Source organism: Brienomyrus brachyistius, chromosome 23 (genome assembly GCF_023856365.1).
Source record: "Brienomyrus brachyistius isolate T26 chromosome 23, BBRACH_0.4, whole genome shotgun sequence".
In the NCBI taxonomy this organism is placed as follows: domain Eukaryota; kingdom Metazoa; phylum Chordata; class Actinopteri; order Osteoglossiformes; family Mormyridae; genus Brienomyrus; species Brienomyrus brachyistius.
The window spans coordinates 4,810,994-4,835,828 of record NC_064555.1 but is presented as its reverse complement, the minus strand read 5'-3'; the positions used below and the strand labels follow the sequence as shown (position 1 = coordinate 4,835,828).

General features: G+C 46.8%; 2 protein-coding genes across 6 annotated transcripts; both read left to right on the top strand.

The window, feature by feature from the left end:
- The first annotated feature begins 409 nt into the window (after positions 1–409).
- Positions 410–3,997, top strand: LOC125719612 (DNA-binding protein inhibitor ID-4-like). Of its 3 annotated transcripts, none has more exons than XM_048994565.1 (4): positions 410–615; positions 2,144–2,501; positions 2,872–2,939; positions 3,224–3,997. In XM_048994565.1, the coding sequence occupies exons 2-4, from the start codon at positions 2,196–2,198 to the stop codon at positions 3,237–3,239; spliced, it is 390 nt and encodes a 129-aa protein (XP_048850522.1). In that variant the 5' UTR covers positions 410–615; positions 2,144–2,195; the 3' UTR covers positions 3,240–3,997. The 3 variants fall into 3 exon arrangements, with proteins under 3 accessions (XP_048850522.1, XP_048850521.1, XP_048850520.1); XM_048994564.1 differs by lacking the exon at positions 410–615 and adding an exon at positions 1,960–2,058; XM_048994563.1 differs by lacking the exon at positions 410–615 and having other exon boundaries at positions 1,994–2,501.
- A 9,296-nt stretch (positions 3,998–13,293) lies between these two features.
- On the top strand, positions 13,294–24,754 carry LOC125719207 (neurocalcin-delta-like). 3 transcript variants are annotated; one of them, XM_048993781.1, is made up of 4 exons: positions 13,294–13,580; positions 21,632–22,051; positions 23,020–23,125; positions 23,387–24,754. In XM_048993781.1, the coding sequence occupies exons 2-4, from the start codon at positions 21,674–21,676 to the stop codon at positions 23,482–23,484; spliced, it is 582 nt and encodes a 193-aa protein (XP_048849738.1). In that variant the 5' UTR covers positions 13,294–13,580; positions 21,632–21,673; the 3' UTR covers positions 23,485–24,754. The 3 variants fall into 3 exon arrangements, with proteins under 3 accessions (XP_048849738.1, XP_048849737.1, XP_048849739.1); XM_048993780.1 differs by having other exon boundaries at positions 13,296–13,466; XM_048993782.1 differs by lacking the exon at positions 13,294–13,580 and adding an exon at positions 13,629–13,973.
- Positions 24,755–24,835: the final 81 nt, after the last annotated feature.

Here is a 24,835-nt window from a genome sequence, read left to right as displayed (position 1 = left end):
CAGCACTGCGGCCAAGCACACTGCCACACTGTGTCACGGTGCCATATGCACTAACATAGGGTATCTTGGTTCAGGACCCCCTGTTGCCCAGCAGCATGCGTCCCACCTTGGAGCAGGATGGGTTCCATGCCCCCTGAGCCCCCCTGCTGACAAAGTGGGACATGATTGGCTGAATTGCTAACAGACCATCTGCCACAGTACTGCCATTAATTACACTGAATGAAGGTGTGTTGATGGGGAGCCCCTGGCAGGCGGGGGGACGGACAGCCTCTAGAGGTGGGGTTCCGCCCCTCTTTGTTTGCCTCAGGACCCCACCGGAGCAGGATGGCAGACCCACGTGAAATCTTGAGCTACTTCGCAGTTTCTTGCATTGACCAGACATTCAAGCAGATGATTTAAACTGGATAGTATAGTTTGTCCTGGTGCGCAGTCTGATTCTCCTCCCCGTTCACCCCAATGGGGACTTGGTCACATGACCAGCATGCCCGAGTGTCACATGACCAGCAAACCTCGCCCAAGTACGCCCACCTTTACGAAGAACTGGCAGCCCAGGCCTTGGTGTGAAGGCTGAGGGTATCCCTGCGGACACCTCAGATTGGATCTGACTGTACTCAGGTATGTTTCCACTCTGCTTAATATGTGATATAATCAGCCTGTCCAGAGTAATTAATATCACAGCGAAATATGGCCGTCATACTCAGCATGAGATGCATCCTTCTGTGGTCAGTCGGGTTACTGAAAGCCAGCTGATCCCACCCATCAGTTACTTCAGGCTAACAAACACATCATTATAGCGAGACGACGAGAAATTATCTGCTGCGATGCCTCTCGCCCTGAATCACAGCTTCTGCCAGAAGAGGCTCGGCAGTAATAACAGTCACAACGGCGCAATAAGAGTCTGAAGACAGCAGACAGAATGTGACTCTCGGCAGACTTTGGTCAAATGACATCAGATGGAGAAACCGAGCATCAGGGTCTGTTTGCTCTTCTCAGACGTTGTGTCTCTCCCTATTGATCAGGGTGGCCAGATAATCCATGTCATCCTTGAGCTACTTTGCAAACTACCTTAAAACTGAAAGGCTCCTGTACTTAGCTGATTAGCTCAGTTCTTCTCGTACTTTGACTGGTTTGTTTCCATGATAGACTCATCCAGCTGTTTCACTTTAACATTACTGACACGTGCATGATTATAGGAAACTGACCAGTCAGCACACAGCAAGAACTCAGTGCTTAAGTGAAATCCAGGTCCTTTTAATTGAAACAGTAGGTTATAAATCCTGTCCTAGCTGAAGGTATCTGGGATGAAGTGGATTATCTGGTCATCCTACTATTGATCAGCCGGTCACTCAGCTGAGAAAAAGGTGAAAGGGGAACGAGAAAGCAGTGAAAACACTGGTCCTCTTTTCCGTCCCAAAAATCAGGCCCCTGAAATGAATCCGGCAGCTTATGCTGCCAGTTTAATGTCTCACTGCTGTGTTTTCAATCATCTGCAGAGGATGATTAGGATAATGGTTCAGGGGAATTGCTGTTTGCCAAAACCCACATTCTATGGACAAACACCAGCAAGCCTGATCCATCCAGGACATTTACAGGAATTACAGTAATCAGCAAACAAAAGCAGATGCTCAGCTATAAACCATCTGCAGATTTCCATATTTCTTCGTATAATTTACTCTGAATTTTGAATCTGAATCTGGTAGTTATATCTGAACGTATATGTATATTTTTGTAATAAAACGTTGGCTGCTCTGTGACGCTGGCAGTACAGTCCAATAATCTGTATTCTATACTATAGAAACATACATTTAAATAAATTACCCCTAAATAACTTGATTGCTTGGCCTGTGTGTAAGGAATCGGAATGAGATATTTCCCTTCGCACTGGCGCCCGGGGTCCCTCACCTTATGCTTATGCCCTGGGCGAGGTGTTGCGGGAGGACGGACCCCCTCCGCAGCGCTAGTCGCCGGAGACCCGCCTCACTTAGCCGCGGCGCCTCCCTCCGTATTAATGCGGCACCTGACGCCGTGCGGGGAGCTGTGAGGGAGTCGCGTTTCGCGGTGGGTGTTTTATAGCCGGATAGCGGTGGTTGTTAGGATTAAGGCACAGGTTGGATGGTATATTTATATTTATATCTATATACAGGCTGTGTGTCATTAGATCTCGCTGGCTCTCCGTTACCGGACCCGTCTTTACGATGAAGGCATTGACTCCGGCGCGGCCCCCTGGCGTCTCCGCCGCCTGCGACGCGCTGCCCCCGGCTTGGGGGGACGCGACGCACCGGCTTCGCGGCAACATGAGCGGCTGCTATAGCCGGCTGCGGCGCCTGGTGCCCACCATCCCGCCGGGCAGGAGGCTCAGCCGCGTGGAGATCCTGCAGCACGTCATCGATTACATCCTGGAGCTGCAGAGCGCGCTGGAGACGCACCGGGCGATGCTGCGCCGACGCCGGGAGACCCCCGCGACCCCCCGAACCCCGCTAACGGCGCTCAACCTCGGGCAGGTGAGCCTCTGCACCGGGGTTACAGGTGCACGGTGTCTATATCCCTCCGTCCGTCTAACCGGTTATCCTCGTCTGGGCTGCGGGGGGAAATGTCTTTATGAGATGGGAAAATGGGTTTTCACGTTAAGCAGTTAAGGCTTCCTCTGCATTCACACAATATTTTTTTTGTTATTATTTAAAAGCGCCATTTCTGTGCTTTAGTGTGCAAGGTGGTGAGAGCCGTGTACGGACCCCCGCGAGCCTCGGCCCTTGTTGGGGGAGCCGCCGCCGCCGCCGCAGCTGCTGCTGCTGCGTGCGGTTCACTCGGTTTATATTCATTTTCCTCCGTCCGTTTTCCCCCGACTAATGTTCCCATCTTTCCCGTTTTCAGTTTCCGGCTGCATCCATAGCCCAGAAGCAGGAGGAGGCAGCTTCATGTACCCGAAGCGCGGCAGAGTGGTGAGGGCCGCATTCAAATGCTTAAAAACATCACGCTGAAAAAGTCACGAGGTTTTTCACCTTTGATCCTAATAGACAATGTGTATACTCAGACTTTGCTCTGTAATCTTCACCCTTTCTTAAGGTGGGCTTCATCTGGGTGTCATTTGCTGGCCACGGTCAGCATGTGATACCCTCCTCACTGGCCCGGGTCACTAGTCCTGAGCGGCCGGTCTGGCTTTTATGGGGTGGGGGTTTATTTGGGGTATATGAGCTGTTTATATGTGATCGTTCCTCTGTCACAGGTGTCCTGAAAGCTGATCTGGAGTTTTGAAATGTCACAAGACTTGGTGACAGAGCGCGGCTGGGAGCTCTGGGCAAGTAAAATGGAACCAGATGACGGGTTTGACTCAAGCCAAACATATGACCAAAACCTAAGTCGCAGGACCGGGGGGCGGGGGGGGCACTCCACTTTGAAGATCTGCTGGATAATTTCATGGGCATTTAACCGATAACAAAGGATCCCTTTAGGAGAGGAAGGTAAAACTGACAGCTTTATCGAAGGACGCCGTTCACTGACTTGTTTAACACAGGTGAGGTTCACCGCGTTTCCTCGTGTGAGAGACGTAAACTACCTTATGGCTGCCGCGGGTTTCACGGCATTTTACGTGTCAGTACGGATCGTCCAAAACAATCGAACCCAAAAAAAGCGTATCTTAAGAGCACTGCCTGCTGTCTCAGGGCAGGTCAAACTATAGCAGCTTTAAAATGTGACCAGGTCCAAAGTTTCCGGTTCTTACTGCACATCCTTTGTCCTCCACATTTCTGGGAGGGATGTGTGTCTTTTACAGGGTTTATATTCTCTGTTTTTTGCTATTTCACACTGTGACGTTTGCCGTGAGTTATAACAGCGAGTTGTATATAGTCGACTTGTTAATATTCTTTATGTTGCGGTACATACATGTTCAACTGACTGCTGTCGTTTTGATAGCCGTGTTAAGCTCACAAACTCTATATTGTGCCATTTTTTCTGTTCATTTTTTTCTGTTCATTTTGCAAATAAAACCATGTTGTCTTCATCGTGGTATTATATGTGTGTTTATTAGTCATGTTCGTGTTCATTTTAAGCAACAATATTCATGGAAAGGGGACAATTTTAAAATGTGTCTGTATCTCGCCGGAGGGAAGCGTCTGCCTGTTACCCTTGCAGTGTGACGATGATGATGAAGAAGAGGGTGGCTCCTTAACCTGAACAGTGCCCTTTGCAGAACTCTGATGCTGTCCGCGGTGTGCATAGACACATCATGCTTGTGTCCTTACAGGAAGCCTTGATTATCCCCAAACAGACCCCTCTCTCTATTTTGCTTGCGCCAACATGAATCCAGCACGCATATCAAATGATATTAATAAGGAGGGGACGCTTGGTACTTTCGGGGTGTTACCGGGTCCTCTGGAGGATCTGTAAAGATGATTTATAAAGAACACAGTTTGGTTTTCTTGGGATATTTTTAGCAGATGATTTGTAGTCTTCTGAGTGTGTAAGTGAGAAGGTTTTCGCTTAGGGCTGTAAGCATGTTAGGATCCGTGTTAATGAGCTAATCTCTGGGGCCTTGGTGTTGTCACCATGCCGCTCATTTGACTTACTTTTACAGAGAAACCCCCTACAGATCAGCGGCCTTGTTCGCTCTCCAGTAGCGTGTTGGCTGGCTGGGCTGGGAGACGAGGGGGAGCCAAACCAGCAAGGGAGAGCAGATTCACAGAGGCGAGCATCTCCTCCAGCGGGAAGGCGTTTCATAATTGAACGAATCAGGAACTTCCTGTTGGAAAGTCAGAAATGCACTAACAGTGGGCATTGCTGACGAACACTCCAGTATTTTACCTGTTAAGCCATTCGCTCGTGTGGAATTTGCGCGTTTCCCCGTTTTTGTGCTAGATGCTGCCGAGGGTTTTTCTGGTCCACGGCCGTGGTTCAGACATAAACCACAGCCTTTGTCTCCCAGCTTCTACCTTCTGGTCACGCTGTTCCTCTCGGTGGCGTCTTACAGGTGTCAGTTCTGCTTCCAATCTCCAGATGGTGGTTCAGCACCTAACAGATGACGCGTCCCTGATGAAGGCAAATCCTCTTGCTGATGTCTTTATCCTGTAACACTGGGTTCATACTCACAGCTGCACAGCCAGCCTTAGGACCAGTCCCATATTCATCTTTAACGCTACTCGCCGACGCCCCCTGTAGGGCTGGCCCCAAACTGCTCTCAGTGGACTCATTATCTGTGCAGTTGGTCAGTTTGCTGTGGCCTTATACAGGCCATGGCTTGTGTCCTGAGCTACGATGGCTGTTAGGGTCGCCCAGGCAGAGCTTCAGGAGCGGAGAGTGAAGCGGGCAGTCACGGGGAGACCACGGGAGGCCTCGCTGCTCTGTTATTGGCCAGGTCATCATCTCAGGGTTTTCTTGCAGGGTGGTCTGGAAAATACTGATTTCTGCAGAATTTAATTAATGTGACCCAGATAAGTGGTGGTAAATGAATGAACGAGTGAATTAATAAATGATTGATGGTGATGCTTCTCTACTTGCAGTTCCATTTTCATTCATGAATTAAAAGTCTTTTTATGGTATTTCCTGAAATCTTTTTCTAAGATCCAGTGTTACCGCAGTGGTGTTTCCTCTCTCCCTGTACAGTGTTTTTTCCTCTCTCTCTATTTCCCTCTGTCAAGTTTACTCTCTTTCTGTGACTGCCATTCCTTCACAGCTTGATCGTAAAAACCTCCACATGAGCGAAAAGTGACTCTTTGTCTGGAATCTGTGCATTGCCTGGTCCAGCAGGGGGTGCTCATGAGCTTATCCGCTGGCAGGGTTTGGTCTCCTTAGCTTTTTCATAATCTCATAGTGGCAGTTCCAGTTGCTCTTTAGATGCTTCCTGTTAGTTTGACAAAGGCGGCCGGGTGCCTTTCGACCAGGACGTTCTTCCTTCCATTCATTCCCCACCCTTCTAATGAAGGCTGAACACAGGATGCAAATACATGCCATCTCAGTGACGTTCTTTGGCCCTTATGGCTTCACTGGTTTTGGGTTGGAGACCCTGTATCACTGTCCGCTGATGATTAAACACAAGCAGATCGTTTTGTCCCCCAATGAAGGATTTCGGGTTAACATTCCTGGAGGTTTTCCTTCTGATGTGTAGCTGTGTGGCTCGAGAGTAAATCCCTTTATGCTGCTGTTATTCTCCTTTAGCTTCTGCCGCGGTGATTAATTAGCAGTGTTGTCTGTGGCACAGGTGTGGGTGCCTGAATCTGGGCCTCCTTCATCTGCACAATAACCTCTTGAGGCCGTCCAGGGGCTGAAATTACAGCCCTGCCCCACGCCGGCCCCACTGGGCCTCAGGTGTGAGTGCATGGCTCAGTGTAAACAGCCAGGACAGGTGCCCGCCTCTGTGTACACAGCAATTAGGCTGTAATATCCCCGCCAGCTGGTTCGGGCCCGGCCGCCAGAACGACGGGCAGGAGCGCGAGTAACAGCTGGGGGGGTCCGTAGCTAAGACTCCCCCCCCTCCCTTTTCTCCAAGGACGAGGACAACAGACACCTGACAGACGCACAAGGTCCCTGCCAGCTCGGGAAACAAAGGACTTTCATCACCACGACGACAAGGCCACATCAGGCTGCAGAAAGATCCCTGATTTCACTGGCTGCTGAAGATCAGGGTCACGTCAGGATGAGGGTGAGGGGCTGGTGTGAGGTCGACAGGCCGCACAGCCTGGCAGCGAGGTCACGGTGTCCATCACCTCTCCACTGTACCACCGCGGGACCTGAAAGTGTAACGAATATGAGGCACCTGCATTGCCTCAGGCCATGTGAACATTCAACAAAAGAGCAAAAGGGTAGTAACCCTCTCTGGTTACAGGTCAGATCAGGGCTTAAGGTGGCCATGAGCGTGTTGCAGGACAGTGAGAACATCCACATGTGTGCGGGAGGGCTGAGGAGCAGGGACACTTGTCTGTGAAGAGTGGGAGGCAGGCCTGGGTATTTAGGGAGGGTACTTAAGTGCGCGGCAGCGAATCAGAGAGCTTCTCCCGGAAAACGTGAGGTCTGATTGGCAGGGATGAAGCCTTGACTCCTGAAGTACATATAGAGGATGTTTAATCAATTAGTTTGCAAATATGGTTTCGGACATATTTATGATGCAAAACGGTAAATTATTATTGGAAATGTAGATTTAGTGCAAAGGGACAGTAATTCAGTGAGATTGCTCATGATTTTCAACTCATCTACCCTGTTTTTGACACTCAGGCAGCGGTGGTGATCAGAGAGAAACAATTCACTCATATATGCAGCAGCTCTAACCATGATAAGCATGATAGTTTAACAGCTGAGCTCCGCACTTAGGACAGGGAGCAGAGGTGACAGGCAGGTGGCAAAGCTCTGACTAACATTATCACATCCTCACTACAGAGCAAAATGTATCTTGTTCAAAATAATGGCCAGCAATTTGCCCTTGGCTAATTCGGGCTGTAAAATAAGGCAGATGTCAGGCTGAAAGGATAAAAACTAGGCCGTCATCGTACGGATTTAAAGGCTTCAGTACTGCAGTCATTTTCCGCCCTGCACTTTGGTAGCACAGACATTAATCTTGGTGACTCGGAATCACAATGAGACAGTGTGACTGAATGTGCTCTTCAGAAAATAGGAACGCTCCCTTTAATATGAAATTCAAAGACAATTCAAAGACAAAAATACTTTAGTGAGTGTAGTAAGACACAGACAAATCGCATGTCCACAACTGGCCATTTACAGAATGTCGTTTTTAATATAATTGCATGAGTGAAATAAAGCAGAAGTTATTAGAAATCAGTGTTCTGCTGCCACCTGTTGGACACAAAGAGTATTTGGCGGTCAGGTTTCTCTTCCGCTCTCTTTAGGCGGGTTAAGGATCAATTGCGTCGCAATGCTGTGTTTAGTCTTAGCACCACTTTGTCTAAAAATTAATGCATGTTTGTAAAAGATATTCGTCGGAGAATTTTCCTTCGTATGTATAAATCTGTTGAAAAAACAATTCAGTGCATTCTTACGACAAGCTCGGGAAGACTGGGGAATTCATTAAAAAAACAATTCAGTGCATTCTTACGACAAGTACGACAAGCTCGGGAAGACTGGGGAATTCATCATGTCTTGTAAATAACATTCGCTTTACGGATAGCCGGGGCAAATTTTGTTTTGTCTAAATTTTAACATTGTTTGGTGTCTCTTCTATAAAAATGCACTCCATGTGCCAAACATCTGAAATTAGTGCAATTTTATGCATTTCGAGCCAAAATACATAACGATAACGTAGTGTTTTGTTTGGAAATCTTTGAGGGTGGGTTTCCAGATATTTGCCCTTGACTGAGAGGTAATTCGCGGTTTGATTCTGCAGACACAAAGAAAGACTTTGAATAACACAACTAACAAGACAATCAATGGACATGATAATTACTTAGTCACTTTAAAATAAATTGTAGCTTTTGCTTAAATGTTTCAGATTTTTAAGTATATAATTTGACTTCCATTACGCAAATGCAACTCAAGACATGTGTCATGTGAAAAGCTGAAATAGGGAACATTCGTCATCTCATGCTGTTAAAACTCGTTAACACACAAGTCTGCTTTTTGCTGTCCAATTATTCACTGGTTGCCATGTCCAGTACTTCTCACTATTTATATAGAGTATTTTATAACATCCAACAAAAAAGCTCTGCTAAGACGTGTTACATAAGTAGAAGGAATTCCACTTCAGTATCTCAAGAATTCAACATCTGCATCCTTCAGCTACTCAAACGAATCCCAGCCATGACCTGGGTATGAACTGGACCCTCTAGGATATAGGTTTGAAGCCCCAGTGACTCATAGAAAGCAGAACTGCAAATTACTTGTTTATCTAAAATATGTACTGGGAAAGATGACAAGGGACTGGACACTCTCCTGGGCTCAGAACTTCACCATCACACCCTTTTCTGGGTATGTTCAGCTCCCTAACTGGCAGTGTCAGCCTAGCATCTTGTTTGCAGGATTCCTCTATGTGGAAATCTACTTGAAATGTCTTCCTGCACTTGAGGGCAAAGCCTCTTGCCCCCAGAGACAATAAAGATTTCGACCAGTCTTTGTGAAAACTCTCATGTGCACGTTTCTCTGTCTGGGCATATAAGAAAAGTCACTAAGGAACTTTTGACTCATGATTCATGGCTTTAGTAAGTGTGATTTACACAGCTGCTTGCACGTTGAGGATCAGGTGAAACATACGCCTTGTTGCAGCATCGAAGGGCAGAAACGGCGTGATGAAGGCCATGTGACGCCATGCCTAGCAAGCCTCACCTTCCAGGGATCCCGCAGTCCTTAGCCAGCATTAGCCGGTCCGCGAGCAGCGCTAATCAGGGCTCATTAGCATGGCCCTGCTCACACGCCCTGAGAGGGAACATCTTTGATCCTTGTAAACACTGATTCACGTTCTGAGACACGTTAATCCGAGCACGCTCACTGGCTCGGGGGCAAACACAGGGATTTGTTCTCGATAATCCGGTTCGTCACATTTTCAAAGCACTTTGGGTCTGAAGGTCCAGTGGTGGAATTTCAGAGTCAGTAATGTCTGGACTAGGCAGTGATTGAGCAACACGTTGGAGGCTGGACCAGAGCCCCCTTGAATATGAAAGCAGTGCAGCATGATGCTCCCCAGTTTGTATTGCTGCCACTTCCCTCATCTGTCTAGCCGGACGGATAGTCCTGTGCATTTCACTTACTTTCAGGTCAATTGAGTGTCAAGGAGACTACAAATCAGCGGAAACATACATGCTCTACCAAGACCATTTTATCATCCATCCAGCTATCCTCTTATCCTGATCAGGGTTGGTCACGGGGGGCTGAAGCTCATGCCAGGCAGCACAAGACTGGGCTGCACACTAGGTGATGTAATTCAGAGATGATGGCTGATCCCACTGCATGCCTTTGGAAGGCAGGTGGAAATCCTCAGGCAGCTTTCAAAGCCCCAGCCCATGTGGCAGGACACGACAGCGCCACCTGCTGAGCCACTGTGGCACAATCCAGCAGAGCATTTTTTATTGGTGACTGTATGTATAAGATTTCAGCTGGAGTCTAATGTAAACTGACACGGACAGCAGCTCAGCTTCCCTGCGGTAAAGTGAGCCCGCAGAGTTTGCCATGTGAGCCCCAGTGGTGGGTGTTAAGTTTTAACTGACTCAGCCCAGTGCCTATCAGCCCCCTTCTAAGTGCAGACTCCTCCTCCAAGATTCCCAGCATGCTTCAGGTCTGAGCAACTCCACCTGCTTGGGCCCTAATCCTTCAGGATTACCCCACCCCACGACGCATTCTCCTGGGGTCAGCACGATGCCTGGCGGCTTGCTAGCCTGCTTTCCACGCCGGCTTTCCCGCCATCGCAGAGATCACTGATTGTTTCTTTCTATGTCGAGTTGCATGCAAAGATCTGCAAAGGATAGACCGAGCTGTGCGGGCAGGAAGCCATTTTTCCGTCCAGTCAGCAGAGCTTCTATTATCACGGCGCAGATGTTTCAAGGCACTTATCAAAATGTAACATTGAATTACTCTCTCATTTAAATTTTATAGGGCAGCAATACGGAGAAAGCTTTGCACCCCCAGATGTAAGGTTCCTCCTGGGGTGGAAATTGTGGACGTGTGGAACAAGTTAGAAGGTTCCTCAGTAGCTCACCTTCAGGGGCCCAACATGCCTGCTGACCAAAGACCTGCTTACAAAAATAAACCTGGAATAAACTTTCTCCTGAAAGCTTAAGTTCATCACATTTTAAATTTACTCCAGACGTATTTTTCACTGCTATTATGTTGTTATTTTGGCTTTTTTTAAAAAACATTTTTATTAGACCATCCAGTGTCTTTAGCCCATTATCTAGAACATTCTGTACACTTTGAAGTTGGAACTCAACAGCTGTGAAGCAGAGAGGAGACAGCAGCTCCGTGGGTGTGGTGAAGGACATCCAGCACCATGCAGACATCGGGGCGCAGAGCTATGGAGCTACAGAGCTAGCAGGGACCCATAACCTGTGACTGAAATAGCCTCCTGACAGCCACATGGAGGCAGAGCAGTTAGATAATAGATAATCTACAAGATCCTTTAGCTGTCCTTTGCCTTAACCATGTCAGTAACTATCTTCAGTAAAGCTGTCATTATCTAATGATAGGAGACCAGGCACAGAGCAGTTTATTTAAAAAGGGCTCAGGAGTTGAACAAGTTGAAGAGACCAGGGTAGCTAGAGTCATACCGAAGAACTCCTGTGTCTCATAAATGCTAACCCTATATGCTAACCCTATATGCTAACCCAAACCCTGAATGCTAACCTTGTATGCTACCCCAAACTCTAAATGCTGACCCTATATGCTAACCCAAACCCTAAATGCTAACTCTATATGCTAACCCAAACCCTAAATGCTAACCCTATATGCTAACCCAAACCCTGAATGCTAACCCTGTATGCTACCCCAAACTCTAAATGCTGACCCTATATGCTAACCCAAACCCTGAATGCTAACCCTATATGCTAACCCAAACCCTGAATGTTAACCCTGTATGCTACCCCAAACTCTCAATGCTAACCTTGTATGCTACCCCAAACTCTAAATGCTGACCCTATATGCTAACCCAAACCCTAAATGCTAACTCTATATGCTAACCCAAACCCTAAATGCTAACCCTATATGCTAACCCAAACCCTGAATGCTAACCCTGTATGCTACCCCAAACTCTAAATGCTGACCCTATATGCTAACCCAAACCCTGAATGCTAACCCTATATGCTAACCCAAACCCTGAATGTTAACCCTGTATGCTACCCCAAACTCTCAATGCTGACCCTATATGCTAACCCAAACCCTAAATGCTAACCCTATATGCTAACCCAAACCCTGAATGCTAACCCTGTATGCTACCCCAAACTCTAAATGCTGACCCTATATGCTAACCCAAACCCTAAATGCTAACCCTATATGCTAACCCAAACCCTGAATGCTAACCCTGTATGCTACCCCAAACTCTAAATGCTGACCCTATATGCTAACCCAAACCCTAAATGCTAACCCTAAATTCTAACAATAACCAGAGGTGACTGTCACAAAGATGAGGTCCCCATTTCTGCAATGCTTCACTACTGGACGAGGTCCCCATGGCTGTGCCCCCGCCCCCCCCCCCCCCCATATGGTGGCCCCCTTTCCCCCACTAGAAGGTACTCAAATGAGGCCCAGCAAAACATCAGGAAGCCACCACATTTTCACAGGGTGTGGAAGGTGGGCAGTGTGTGGATGCTAAAATGCTTTGGTATGTTTCCCATTTTTTCTGCCTTGTATGAACATGGCAATACCATGTTTTACTGTCATCTTACTTCATACGCCTGTTATTCTCCACATGGTTTGCCTGCTTTCTGTTTGCCTTGATATATTTATGGTCAATTATGAAACATAACAATACCTGGTGTGAACAGCGCCTGTCATACTTCTTTCTGTTTCTGTAATGGGACCTTTCAGCACGTGTCCTGTCCTTCAGAAGCACTACAATCTAACTGGGACCTTGCATTAAGCACAATATTTTCCATTTTAATCTGTTAGATTGGTAAATTAGACATTGTGCTGACTTTGGAGTGAAAAGGATGGTTTCTGAAAGTGGTTAGCTTAGGCCTTAATGATGGGATTTCGTTTGTCTAATCCTTTAAAAGCGCGCATGTCTCCCAATGTGAGATGAGACATCTGTCCACAGTTCATGCATTGCAGTACACGTGTCTTGGTTTGAATCTTTCATCTGTTAGGCTCTTAAGCAAAGCCCTTAACTTTGAAATAAATGGCTGGACCTGTGCTCTGACCCCAGTCTTTGGTCAGCTGTGTCTTTATGTGTCACACTGAAGCATATCCATCCATCCATTTTCCAAACCGCTTATCCTACTGGGTCATGGGGAGTCCGGAGCAATGGGCACGAGGCAGGGAACAACCCAGAATGGGGGGCCAGCCCATCGCAGGGCACACACACACACACACACACACACACACACCATTCACTCGCACATGCTACGGGCATTTTAGTAATTCCAATTAGCACTGAAGCATATGAAACATGCAAAAATCAAAGAATTTCAATGAACTTGTACAAATAAAAATATATTATCTGTGTATTATTTTTTTGTCAGTTATAAATCGTACACTTGTTCGCATTCTCGATATAGGAATGGTACAAACAACAATCCTGTGTCTTTAAGCTCAGATTCTGTCAAAAAGCCTGATACATGACGGGTCAAAATCATTTCAGCACGGTGCCCTTGTTGCCGGAGCAACGCGAACTGGCCCCGCCCACGTGATGCGGCGTCGTGACGCAGAGGGGGCGGGTCTTGGCGCCGAGCTGAAGGCTCCTAGTGAAGTTTGGAGTTGGATTTGCTGCTTCTTCTCCTTCTGCTGTCTCCGCGCTGCCCGCCGCCCCGAGTAGCTCCCACCACTACTTGCTGGGAAAGTGCTCAGTTATGGACTGTTAGCGGCTGGCTGTTAAGTCAATAAGTAAGGTGAGGAGTTTAAATCTTCTTTTGCGATTGGTGCCCTGACAGGAGACCGGGGGTCGGACGCTGCGCTGCCGCTGTGACCGGGGACCGGGGGGTCGGACGGAGCGCTGCCGCTCGGTGAGGCTTCAGGCTTCGACGCTTTGATTTTAACGTGACTTTGGAGCCGATGCCAGGGCGCCAGGCTGAGATGGGGAGCGCCGCGTATGAGTTTGAGAGTTTGAGGTGTGAGAGCCGCCGGAGGCTCGTCTTTGCCTCCCCTCGGAATGTCACACGCAGAAAGTTCCGTTAGATGTGAACCCTGAGACCAAGCAGAAGCAACAGGCGGGTGTCAGGAGCCCCAGGACCGGCCTGGCCAAAGGACACCCCGCGCAGGGTCGTGAGAAGCTGCCCGCTTGTCTGGTCCCACGTCTGGCCGAAGTTGTTCATCTAGTTCGGCGCTGTATTCCCGGGCGACATGTGTCATTATTCATTATCTGCGTACTCTGAGGCAGCAAAAGTGGGAGCTTAATGGTTAGTGTTTATTTCCACATATATTTAACTATTTAAAGTGAATGGTCATTTTACTTTAAGATGTCCACGTCCTGTTTATGTAATGTTTCATTTCCTCGTTTGTCTGTGAGTCTGATTAACATGAGACCTGTCATTGAGGCATTATGCCAGATAAACTGAGGTATCAGACTGAGTGGAAAGTTCAAACCTGATATAAACAGAAAAACAGGGGAAGTGGATGATTTTCCAGCAGTTTTGGGGAAACAGGAAGTAGGGATGCTCGCAAAATAAGCATGACACAGCGCAGGGAGACGGGCGTGAGCTGATCTGAAAGTCCACCTTCCTCACTCGTCACTTTGGAGAAGCTTCCACTGGACCCTGGGCGGGGCTGAGGATTGTGTTTTGTTTTTCATTCGGGGGGCAGCATGTCCTCTTTGAAAATATGCCGAGCCTTTCAGCTGACTTCTGTCCTGGAGTTGCACAAAATAGAGAGACCGTGTCCTCCCAGTGTCTCATGTGCAAGATTCAGTGGGACTGGCGAGGGCTCTGGAGTGATCAGCGTGTGACTCAAAACCCGAGACATAAAACGTGATAGCAGATCGCAGCAGTGCTGCTGCACATGGAGCACATGGGCTTCTCACGCGTGTGTCGTGCCCCCTCCTGTGCGTAAATAACAAAAGGAGCACCTGCGTACGGCGAATGTTTTTATCTGTCCGAAAAAAACCTGCTGGTTTGCGCGAGCGTGCTGTGCAGATTTTACCGGAAGCTCCGCGAGGCGGTGACTCGTGCAGTTGTCGATGTTGATGATATTGCTGGATTTTCACGCTCGCCTTGATCTCCAGATTACCGGCTTTGTGAGATGCGCCGGCGAGAGGCGGTGAGCCGTTTGAGGGTAATGAGCCGTGGAGTCACGCTGCGTCCTGTACCAGATAGACTAGGCGTGTATAGAAGCCAGACCTGAGCGGGGATCTTTCCAATGGGACGCTTTCACACACCGACCTTCCGGAGTGGCCATGAGGCTCTCCATCCTAAACTGAACCTCATGTTTTGTTCTTTTTTGTCCGAAGGGTTGTTTTATCTCCCACCCACTTTCCAGGGTTCCAGTGGTTTGATCCTTAATCAGAATCTCACAGATCTTTATTTGCTGCGTATATTAATATGACATAACGTAATCAGTTTTGCGGGTGTTCTCTGGTAAATAAATACAACATGCAAGACAATGTCAAGTCAATTTACACGGATGTGCACATGAAATTTTACATGTACTTTTTACACTAGACTGTATCGTCAGGCATGCAGAAGTGGAATGGTATGCAATAACGAGATGGATTGATTACATTAGGTTACATTAGATTACATAGAGAATATTAGTGAGCAGGGGTGATGCAAGGAAGAGTTATAGGATATCAGCTGACTGAAGTGGAAAGTGTCTGCAGTTAGCAGGACAGTCACTGTTGGTGAGGGACACTGCAGTGGGACAGAAACTGGCCCAGTGTCTGATGGTTTTGGCTGCGATGGTTCTGCGTTTCCTGCCAGAGGGTAGAGGCTGGGAGGGGTCAACTCTTATTATTATTATTATTATTATTATTTTATTATTATTATGCTTAATTCACATTGGGAATTCTCCTTAGATGATGGACATCTAACACAACAGAGTTCATTTCTACAGATAAACATTAAAAGAAGGACCATAGCAGTTTTGCCTCTGCCAGCATTACTGGTCGTAGCGTGGTATCGTGTGGCTAGTGGGCTGAGCCTCCGTACCTGTGATCAGAAGGTCGCTGATTGGAGCCCAGCCTCTGCACATGCGAGGGTCCTTCAGCGAGGCCCTTAACCCCCGGCTCCCTGGGTGCTGTAGGGGGTGGCTGCCCTTCGCAGACAGCTTACTCTCACCCACAGAGAGCAAGATGACAGAGGCAAGAGGAGAATTTCCCCATGGGGGACCAGTAACGTATCAATAATATATTATTATTATGTCGTCTGTTTCTGAGCTAACTGGGAAACTGATTCCGGCAGTCCAAATGTTTGTTGACGTCACCGCCCACGAACGCCCTCATTTCCTTCTGCATCACCCCAAAGTGGAGAGACACTGCAGGCTGCTGGAGAACCAGCAGCATTGATTTGACCGCATGTGACCCATAAGCATGGTAGCAGTGCAGCTTATGTCTCTGAACAGCATTACATGCAGAACCACTTCGATTTATTTGTTCTGTAAAACCTAAATAGAACTTAAAATAGAAGCCATTTCCCATGAGAGTCTGTGATGTTTTCAAATGCCAATGTAAGCAGAGCAGAGAGGTGCAGTGTGTCGGCAACAGGTAGGCTTGTAGCTGAATGTCAACCATGTGGCCAGTTGAATTATGTCCTTAAACACATGTGAATGTTTTATAAGAAGCAGCTACTGGCTTCTGTCAAGATTTGGGATAAACAGGAACACGGGTTAGATAGGAGGCAAAAATGGTCCTGATCTTATATTTGGAGCTATAGAGTTTGGTTTGGTAAAGATGTACGCCATAGAACACCTGATCCTTTATCCAGGAGCGAAAGTCCACCTTCAGGTTGGCGGCTCTAATCTGACCCCTTAGCCTGAGAAGCTAAAGGGCTAACAAGTGCGAAAGGTGTAAACATTGATGTACACAAGTGCCTTAATCCTTCTTTGGCATGTGTGAATTTAGAGAACGTCATTCCGTAACCCAACCATCGTATGTTTACTATCTAGGCAAGGAGGTTTAGCAGACACTGCTGCATTTGAAAGGTTTTTGTATTTTATTCAGGTTTCCTGCAATGCTCAGGTGGCTAATGATGAAAGGTTTATTTCCAGTCATTTCACTGAGAGGTGCACCAGTCCGATATTTGGGATCAGTATTGACACAGATCCATACCTATACCGGATTGATTATTGATTGGCCATATGTGTCCGATCCATGGTTACTTGGTTTTCGGCAGTCTGTAAAGAGACAGTTCTTATTTCCTGTTAAATAACAATCAATCGCACAGCAGCTCTTTCACATTTTAGATGTGTTTTCGTGGCATTCAAGCTGAACGCTGATGTTGCCACTCAATCTACTTGGTATATCAAACGTCTGCAATCTAGAAGTATATTACGCTTGGAACAGCAACTAGTAGCACAGCAATTTCCAGTCTTTGTAAAAACAAAGTTTCGAGGGGTGGGAGTAGAGTTTAGCGGAAAATCCCACTAAACAAAGCAAATGAAAGTGTGCGAGACAAGGTGTGTAATATGAAAAAGCAATGGATGGTTTGGGAGCTGCTAGCTTGGGCTGTTTTTGCGCTAAATTTCGGAGCATTTTAAGCATTAGTCCCTAGTGTATAGTCGCTTGGAAGATATTCTAATTGAACTGCAAGTGTCTCAAAAACGTTTAAAACATGATGTACAAATCAGGTAGAACAGTACATTATGTATATTTTAGTAGCATAATTAACAAAGCTGTTTTGGCGATTTTTTTTTTTTTTTTCTCTCATTTGTATTTACTAGTTTAAAAAGAATTTTCGTATCGAATTTGTATTCATACTGGCCGATACCCTCTATTCGGGTTTCGGGATCGTATCTGCACTGAAAAAGTTGGATTGGTGCTCCTCTAATTTCACAGTTTGTTAGCATAAAGTTGCCTGTATATATAGTAACATGATCTGCTGCTATGTTCTTTCTGATGTTTGCTAACACAGAGACTCAAAGGAGAAGCTGCAGTATAAATTGCATTCAGTTGCCGCTGCTTTTTCCATCATGGCATCTCATCAGGGGCATTGCTCCTGATAAATGCTGGAGGAGCTCAGCCTGAAAAGCGTAGGTACCATCTTCTGTCACTCTGAAGTGTATGAACCCTCATGTCGGTCCCAGTAATTGCAGTAGAGTTAGTTAAACAGAATATAGTTCGTTACTATAAGGGAGCAATGGACTATTTAGGCAACTGCTGAAGTGCTTTTATGGATTTGATTATCTGCCACTGTTCTTGACTGACCTACCAACATCTCCGGAGGTGGTGTTGCAGTCTTCAGCCCACTGAAGAGGGTCATATGTAGCGACTCCCCACTTTCTTGTGTAACAGCATCATCGCTCTGAGAGTCACTTCAGTAAGAGCCTTAGGGTTAATTGAAGAGAATGGACAGTTCCTAAGGGGGCCTAGAAATAACCCAGCCTCCAATCCTCCTTCTCAGCAGGCCACTGTTAGCTTAGTCGTACCTGCTGTAAGCCCTTGAGTTTCCCGGGAATCCATTAGTCCAAGATACTGCACTGTACTCCACTATGTGTGTGGATGCAGCGGGATGCCCCAGGACAAGGTCACTGCCACCTTATGATCAAACTGCTCTGTTCCCAAAGTATATGACTTCTTTGGAAATGAGGTTCACTGAACTAAGTAAGGTGCAGGAGAAGCATGCATGTGAAATTCTGTAATGAAAATAATCTGTCCATTTGTGTCCAGGATTTAGAATGGTTCGGGTTATATGTTGCTTTTTGTACAGTATGCGATGCGCATGTCTCTGCAGGATGATTCTTCTGTTATTGTTCTTGGTTTTTGTTGGCTTCTGACACTCCCTAATGGCTCCTGGGGTGAATCTCAGTGTGTTTACTTCTTTTCCCATATATCTGTTTTACGTCATCTTCCATTGCCAAAGACCGGTTCCAGTACTAAGAATACAAGTACAGAGGATGGTAAAAATCGCTAGATGTTGGTCCTGCTCCGCCCCAAATGTCAAGGACACATTGGATGCATCCTTGCCAAACGAGACTAATCCCATGATTCATTGCGCCCCAAGTTCATTCTAGGAAGGCATGTTTGCAAGATCAGTCTTGCCAAGACCTCAAGTATCTTTGCGTTCTTGGTATTGAGATTCACCCCTGGTCTCCACTGACTCATGGTTCCTGTTGGGTTCTGGCAGTCTTTGATGGCTCCAGGACTCCACCGGCTCATGGTTCCCGCTGGCTCCTGGAGTCTCTAATTGCTCCTGGTCTCCACTGACTCATGGTTCCTGTTGGGTTCTGGCAGTCTTTGATGGCTCCAGCACTCCACCGGCTCATGGTTCCCGCTGGCTCCTGGAGTCTATAATTGCTCCTGGTCTCCACTGACTCATGGTTCCTGTTGGGTTCTGGCAGTCTTTGATGGCTCCAGCACTCCACCGGCTCATGGTTCCCGCTGGCTCCTGGAGTCTGTAATCGCCCTTGGTCTCCACTGACTGATGGTTTCACCTGGCTTCCAGTGGTCTCTCTTGGCCCATGTTCTGCACAACAGAGTGGCAGTACCGAATTTCATTTGAATTCATTCAAATCCTGTCTATTAAAAGTTAAGGCATGATGTCTAATGGATCTGTTTGTTTTGAATCATCGTTCCCCCTATACCTTTAATGCCTCTCTGTGTAAACATGACACAGAACCAGCTTGGAGAAATGTTAGCATGTAGCCAAAAGTCGAGGCCAAATCAGGGAGGTGAACAAAGCAAGGATTTCATCTGCAGTGTTCCGTAGTAGCTATCCAGCCACTTCCTCGAGCTGTTCCACACAAGCCATGCTGAAGAAGTTAATGTCAGTAACTGCTTCTTTCTGCAGTGTTACACTGCAACAATATTCAGCACAGTGGCAGGCTTACTGGTCACTGGCTAATTATCCCGTCAAGGATTGTGTACCAGAGGAGGTGGGATGAATTTTTCACCCTTCCAGAAGTATCTAGTCTCCCCTTCCCCACGACAGCATTTGAGCTGAACTCAGAAACTGCCGCAGCTGATAAACCGGACAGGTGCAGGCCCCTTTAATGTTTGGAGCATGAGTAAATTTCCATAATCAAGCAAGCCTCTCACATTACTCCATTTATAATGGTCACATACTGGGGCTTTCACTCCTATACTGTTTGTGATGGTTGGACCCTGGTTTTTTTTATACTGCCTATGGTGATTATATCTTAGAGGCACGGCTGTCATAATCATGAAATTTTATTTGAAAATTAAAGTAACACGTTTCAAAAGCATTCAGAATTGCAAGAATATTTTCATTTTAGCTACAACTAGTAAGTAAACAGTCTAACATCATACAAAAAAGAAAAATATCTAACAGTAACAGGAAAAACTTATGTATGATTTGATTAATTAATTCAATGTTAATTAATAAGTAATTGTTATTAATGTCAATGCGTCAAAAAAAAAAGTACCATGGCTGGTTGAAAAAGACGGCAAATGTCTGCGAAGTGCAGTGTGACTTTTGGCAAAGAAATAGTCATCAAACTGGCAACAATGGGCTCTATAGCCATCGACTCGCATATCAGGGGAGAGAAGCACAAGCATTTTGTCGACAGTTGGGCAACAAGAGTCATGATGTATTCTAATCTGATCCATACAAGAAATGTCTCTTATCATGATGACTTATTTTTCTTCCTTTTTCTGATGTAATGAAACATGGGTGACTTTATGATGACTTTATGAAACACTACGCAAAAGAAATGAATTATGGAATGTGGATGCAGATGTGTAATTCCTATTGATACTGTTGTCAGGGAGATGTTTGTGTTTACAGCACCCTAAAGAATCTGCAGGAAAAAAACATTTCGATTCCTGATATTTCTTAGAAAAACTTTTGTCTGCATTTCTATTTCTGGCTTGTGAATCTGCATTGAAGGTCCCGGTGTTGAGATTCTGAATTCTCACCACCCATAATCACTTTGCTCCACTGGCTGAAGTGAACTGCTCATCCTTCACCTGATTTCAGAGCTACAGTTAAGGCAACAAATAAAGGCACCACAAGTCGGATACTATCTGTAGAAAAGTTCCTTAGCACTCAAGGAAAGCCTCCAGTTATTACATCTTTATGTCAAACGGTTCACAGTAGTTATGACTCTTGAAGGCCCCACTTTTTATAATCAGTCCTGGGTTCAACCCCTCCCCCCTCTGGGCTAAGTCGTCAAGGCATCCGGAGGACTGAGAAGGATGCTTGATGACACCCTCCATGATGGGAAGGATCCGGAAGGCTTTCACAAACAGCTGTCTCTTCTTGTGCATCACGCTGGATATTCTGGGCTCTGATGGACGAGGAGGAGCAGGACCCAGCGGGTTCTCCAGCCCACGCCCAGTGCGTCAGCTCGATCAGCATTAATCACAGCTGTTGACTTGCATCCAAGGTCTCGTTTTATTCACATTTTCAATCATCTGAATTTAGAAACATTATCTTTTTCTTCAAACAGTGTACTCTAAGGAGTGTTTCCTGTTCTTTGTACGGCCCTAAGTCCTCATGACGCAAAGAATGATAGAGAAACAGACAGCTCTGAAGGTCTTACTGTCTTATTCACCATTGTAAATTTGCAGACAAAAGGTGCCCATTGAACAATTCAACATAAATAAATGATAAAATTTCCCTGGAATCATTACTGATGCTTAAGTTCTCTCCTTTCAATGGGAAGTCACAGGTTGTCTTACTGTGAATTCCTGTGTCACACTTTTGCTCTAGAGGCTTCTTTTGGAATCAGGTTATTGTGGGTGATGGCTGAGAACTTTAATGTGCATGCATGCTGATCCGGGACGAACTGCCCTGCTTGTAGCTTCAGGATGGGGGCCTTATTGTAGCTGTGAAAAATCAGTGTGCTAGATGTGTGGGAATGTGTGTGATGTGTGTGTCGTGGTGGAGCAGAATGGTGTCACACTTGGCATAGTCTCACAAACTAAGCCGGGCTCTCTTCCCTTCAGCTTCTCCCACCCAGGCCCTTCAGCCAAAACTGACTGTGCAACATGGGCAAACAGAACAGCAAGATCCGCCCGGAGCTGATGCAGGACCTGCTGGAGAGCACGGACTTCAGCGAGTATGAGATCCAGGAGTGGTACAAGGGTTTCCTGCGAGACTGCCCCAGTGGGGCTCTCTCCATGGGCGAGTTCAAGAAGATCTATGGGAACTTCTTCCCCTACGGCGACGCCTCCAAGTTCGCTGAGCATGTCTTCCGTACCTTCGACGCCAATGGTGATGGCACAATAGACTTTCGGGAGTTTATCATCGCGTTAAGCGTGACGTCACGTGGGAAGCTGGAGCAGAAGCTCAAGTGGGCCTTCAGCATGTATGACCTGGATGGCAATGGCTACATCAGCAAGGCCGAGATGCTGGAGATCGTGCAGGTTGGTACCCTACCCACTCCCCACATACCTACATGTTTGATGCCAAACACATGTAAATGTAGAGCAGTGACATGGTCAGTCATTGTTAAGATTGTGTTTTCTGGTACATGCACTTGCACCCCACTGGTTTAGCCCTGGTTGTGGTGGAGTGACTTTGAGCTCTGAGCCCTAGCCGTGCCCATCATTGCCAGAATGATGGTGATAATGATGGTTAATGAGTGATGCTAGCTGATAAAAACAAGTTACATTACTCGCCAGATAAGATGGAAATTAGAAAGGAAAAGATGTCATTGATGACACGAAGCAAGGCTGTGTTGAAGCCCCTTACTTTCCAGAGTGTGGCTTCAAGAGGAACCGGGTGTAATTCAGAAGGAAGCTCACACGCAGTAGATAACCCCGCTTGCTTCTCTGAATGCCTCACCAGTCGGCTCAGCAAAGTCCGGATGCTGAAATGCTAACCACACCAGCGAATAATCTGACTGCTGATGGCGATCAGCGCATGCGGTTAGTTCAGCCGGGTCCACAGAGAGCTGCCTTGAGGGGGGAGCGGGTCTGTATGACCCTCATGGGCTGATTACAGTCAACCTGACAGCACATGTCTCTGCTCTGTACAAACTCGTGACACTTGGCAGTGGTTTAGCCTCCTGGGTTCTGCTGCAGGCTGGTTATTACTGCAGCCGGAAAACTGCAGCCGGAGAAGCTTTGCATCTGTCTCATCCGTCATATTTGCATGTCATATGTTCCATAAATTGTGGCCTTGGACCAACCTCGAGGTTTGCCTGGTCACCTGCTTGTGGTGGGCTGACCCGAGGCATGACAGGAGGGATGCCAGACGGCCTGCAGAATGGACTCCGCCCCCAGCCATCAGTCTGCTTGCCCGCAATGTCTCGTGCACGACGTTCCTGCAGTTCGCCCATAATGCAGCGCTCTGCCCATCTAACGTGTGCCGTCAACGCTGTCCCCTTCAGGCGATCTACAAGATGGTGTCCTCAGTGATGAAGATGCCTGAGGACGAGTCCACACCAGAGAAGCGGACAGATAAGATTTTCAGGCAGATGGACACCAATGGTGATGGTGAGTGGCAGACTGCCGATTCATAGGCTACCAGCTGACACTGCAATGGTGAAATATCAAGGAGGGAGGTGTGAAGGCCTGGATCATGGGCAGCATAGGGGCCAAGCTGCACGAGGGTTTATAATCGACAAGGAAAAACTGAACATGTAGTATAGGGTCTAGGGCCATGATATACTGCCACCTACTGGTGGTACAATGGAACTGCAGCAGAGACAAAGAAATGGCTTCTCAGGTTATTACTGGTGTGCTTGTTTTCTCCAGGCAAGCTGTCCCTGGCGGAGTTTGTGGAGGGAGCGAAGAACGACCCCTCCATCGTGCGTCTGCTGCAGTGTGACCCCAGCAGCGCCAGTCTGGGCTAAGCCAGCATTTCACCTCACCACACGTATTCTTGTTTTGTTCCTTTTTGTATTTTTTTAAGCGTTATTTTATCAGGACACGTAGTGTCGCAGTCAGTTATACAAATGCATGTTGCATAACTGTACTGGTGGGGACTACATGTGTGTGTGCGCGTGCAAACTCACAGGAAAAGCTGACAGTCGGACACACACGTGCATCCCTCATGCAAACACACAGACACACACATGTGCCACCTCTCAACCACGGCCGCGTTCACTCTGAGGATTACCCTCCCTGAACAGCTGGACTGCTGAGAGGAAAACTGATGTTTATATGTAAATCGAACTTTGAAAACCCCCCCACCAAAATACAACGCATAGGGTCACTCATAAAACGACACAATGCTTCCTCCAGCATGAGACACATATTTAGGACTCATCTCTGGATGCCGCTGGAAGTGGACAAGGATGACCTCTGACCTTTGAACTGTAGACTAGGATAACCTCTGACCTTCTGATGGGAAAGCACCGGTTGCTTCTTTTTGCTTGTTTTTTAAGGCTTCGTGGAGCATGTACTGGAGAATTTACCAGATGGACGTGTGCGTGCTGCAGTTTCACAGATAGGCATTTCTCTACGAGTTAGACCGCGCCAAGATTATTACTGAATATCCATGTTTTAATTCCCTGAACGGTTTCCTTTTTGGGCAGTTGCATTTCTGAGACGTGGGGATTGAAAGTCAGGCTGAGGGAAAGCTTGTGGGAATCTACTGAGCATCAGTACAGTGTAGCGTGACGTTTAAAAGTAGAAGTCAAAAGTGAAAAAATAAGCCAAAAAAAAAGTTGTCTCTCTTCTGTTTATGTATCTTTTCAGAGCTTCTGGGGGAAAAAAAAATACTTGTGTTTATTTATGAATATACTGACGTCACAAAACAGGCATCTTAACTTACAGTAGGAGGAGGTGACCCAGCTGCCAATATTTTGAGTTTTGAGTGAGTGATTGTCTTGTATGTCAAGTTGAAAGTGTGTTCTGTAAATGAGCACGTGTTAGGCGGGTTGATGAAGTGAGGGGATGTGCATTCCTCAGTGACAAGGTCACGGTAGGATGCCGATCCTGGCTTCGAATCTGCAGTTCATCACTCTATGTCACCAGTGCTGTTTGCACCGGGGGCTCATTTAATCCCTTTTGTTTTTACCACCTGAATCGAATGCTTCTGTTCACCAACGGAGGTGTCCATCACCTGCCGATCACCCACAGTCACAGGATGCAATAAAGCCTGCATGTTTTCCAAAGAAACACACCTTGTGCGTTTTCTTTAAAAAAATCTTGCTTCACAGCTGCCGTTTTTAGGGCAGCATGAAATAACCTGAACGAATG

What these genes read in the sequence shown, in the direction of transcription:
- LOC125719207 (XM_048993781.1), top strand. Translation starts at nt 21,674, where the DNA reads ATGGGCAAACAGAACAGCAAGATCCGCCCGGAGCTGATGCAGGACCTG. An exon ending in AGATGCTGGAGATCGTGCAG is followed by an intron (nt 22,052 to 23,019) that starts GTTGGTACCCTA and finishes TGTCCCCTTCAG; the next exon opens with GCGATCTACAAGATGGTGTC. An exon ending in GATGGACACCAATGGTGATG is followed by an intron (nt 23,126 to 23,386) that starts GTGAGTGGCAGA and finishes TGTTTTCTCCAG; the next exon opens with GCAAGCTGTCCCTGGCGGAG.
- LOC125719612 (XM_048994565.1), top strand. Translation starts at nt 2,196, where the DNA reads ATGAAGGCATTGACTCCGGCGCGGCCCCCTGGCGTCTCCGCCGCCTGC. An exon ending in CGGCGCTCAACCTCGGGCAG is followed by an intron (nt 2,502 to 2,871) that starts GTGAGCCTCTGC and finishes TCCCGTTTTCAG; the next exon opens with TTTCCGGCTGCATCCATAGC.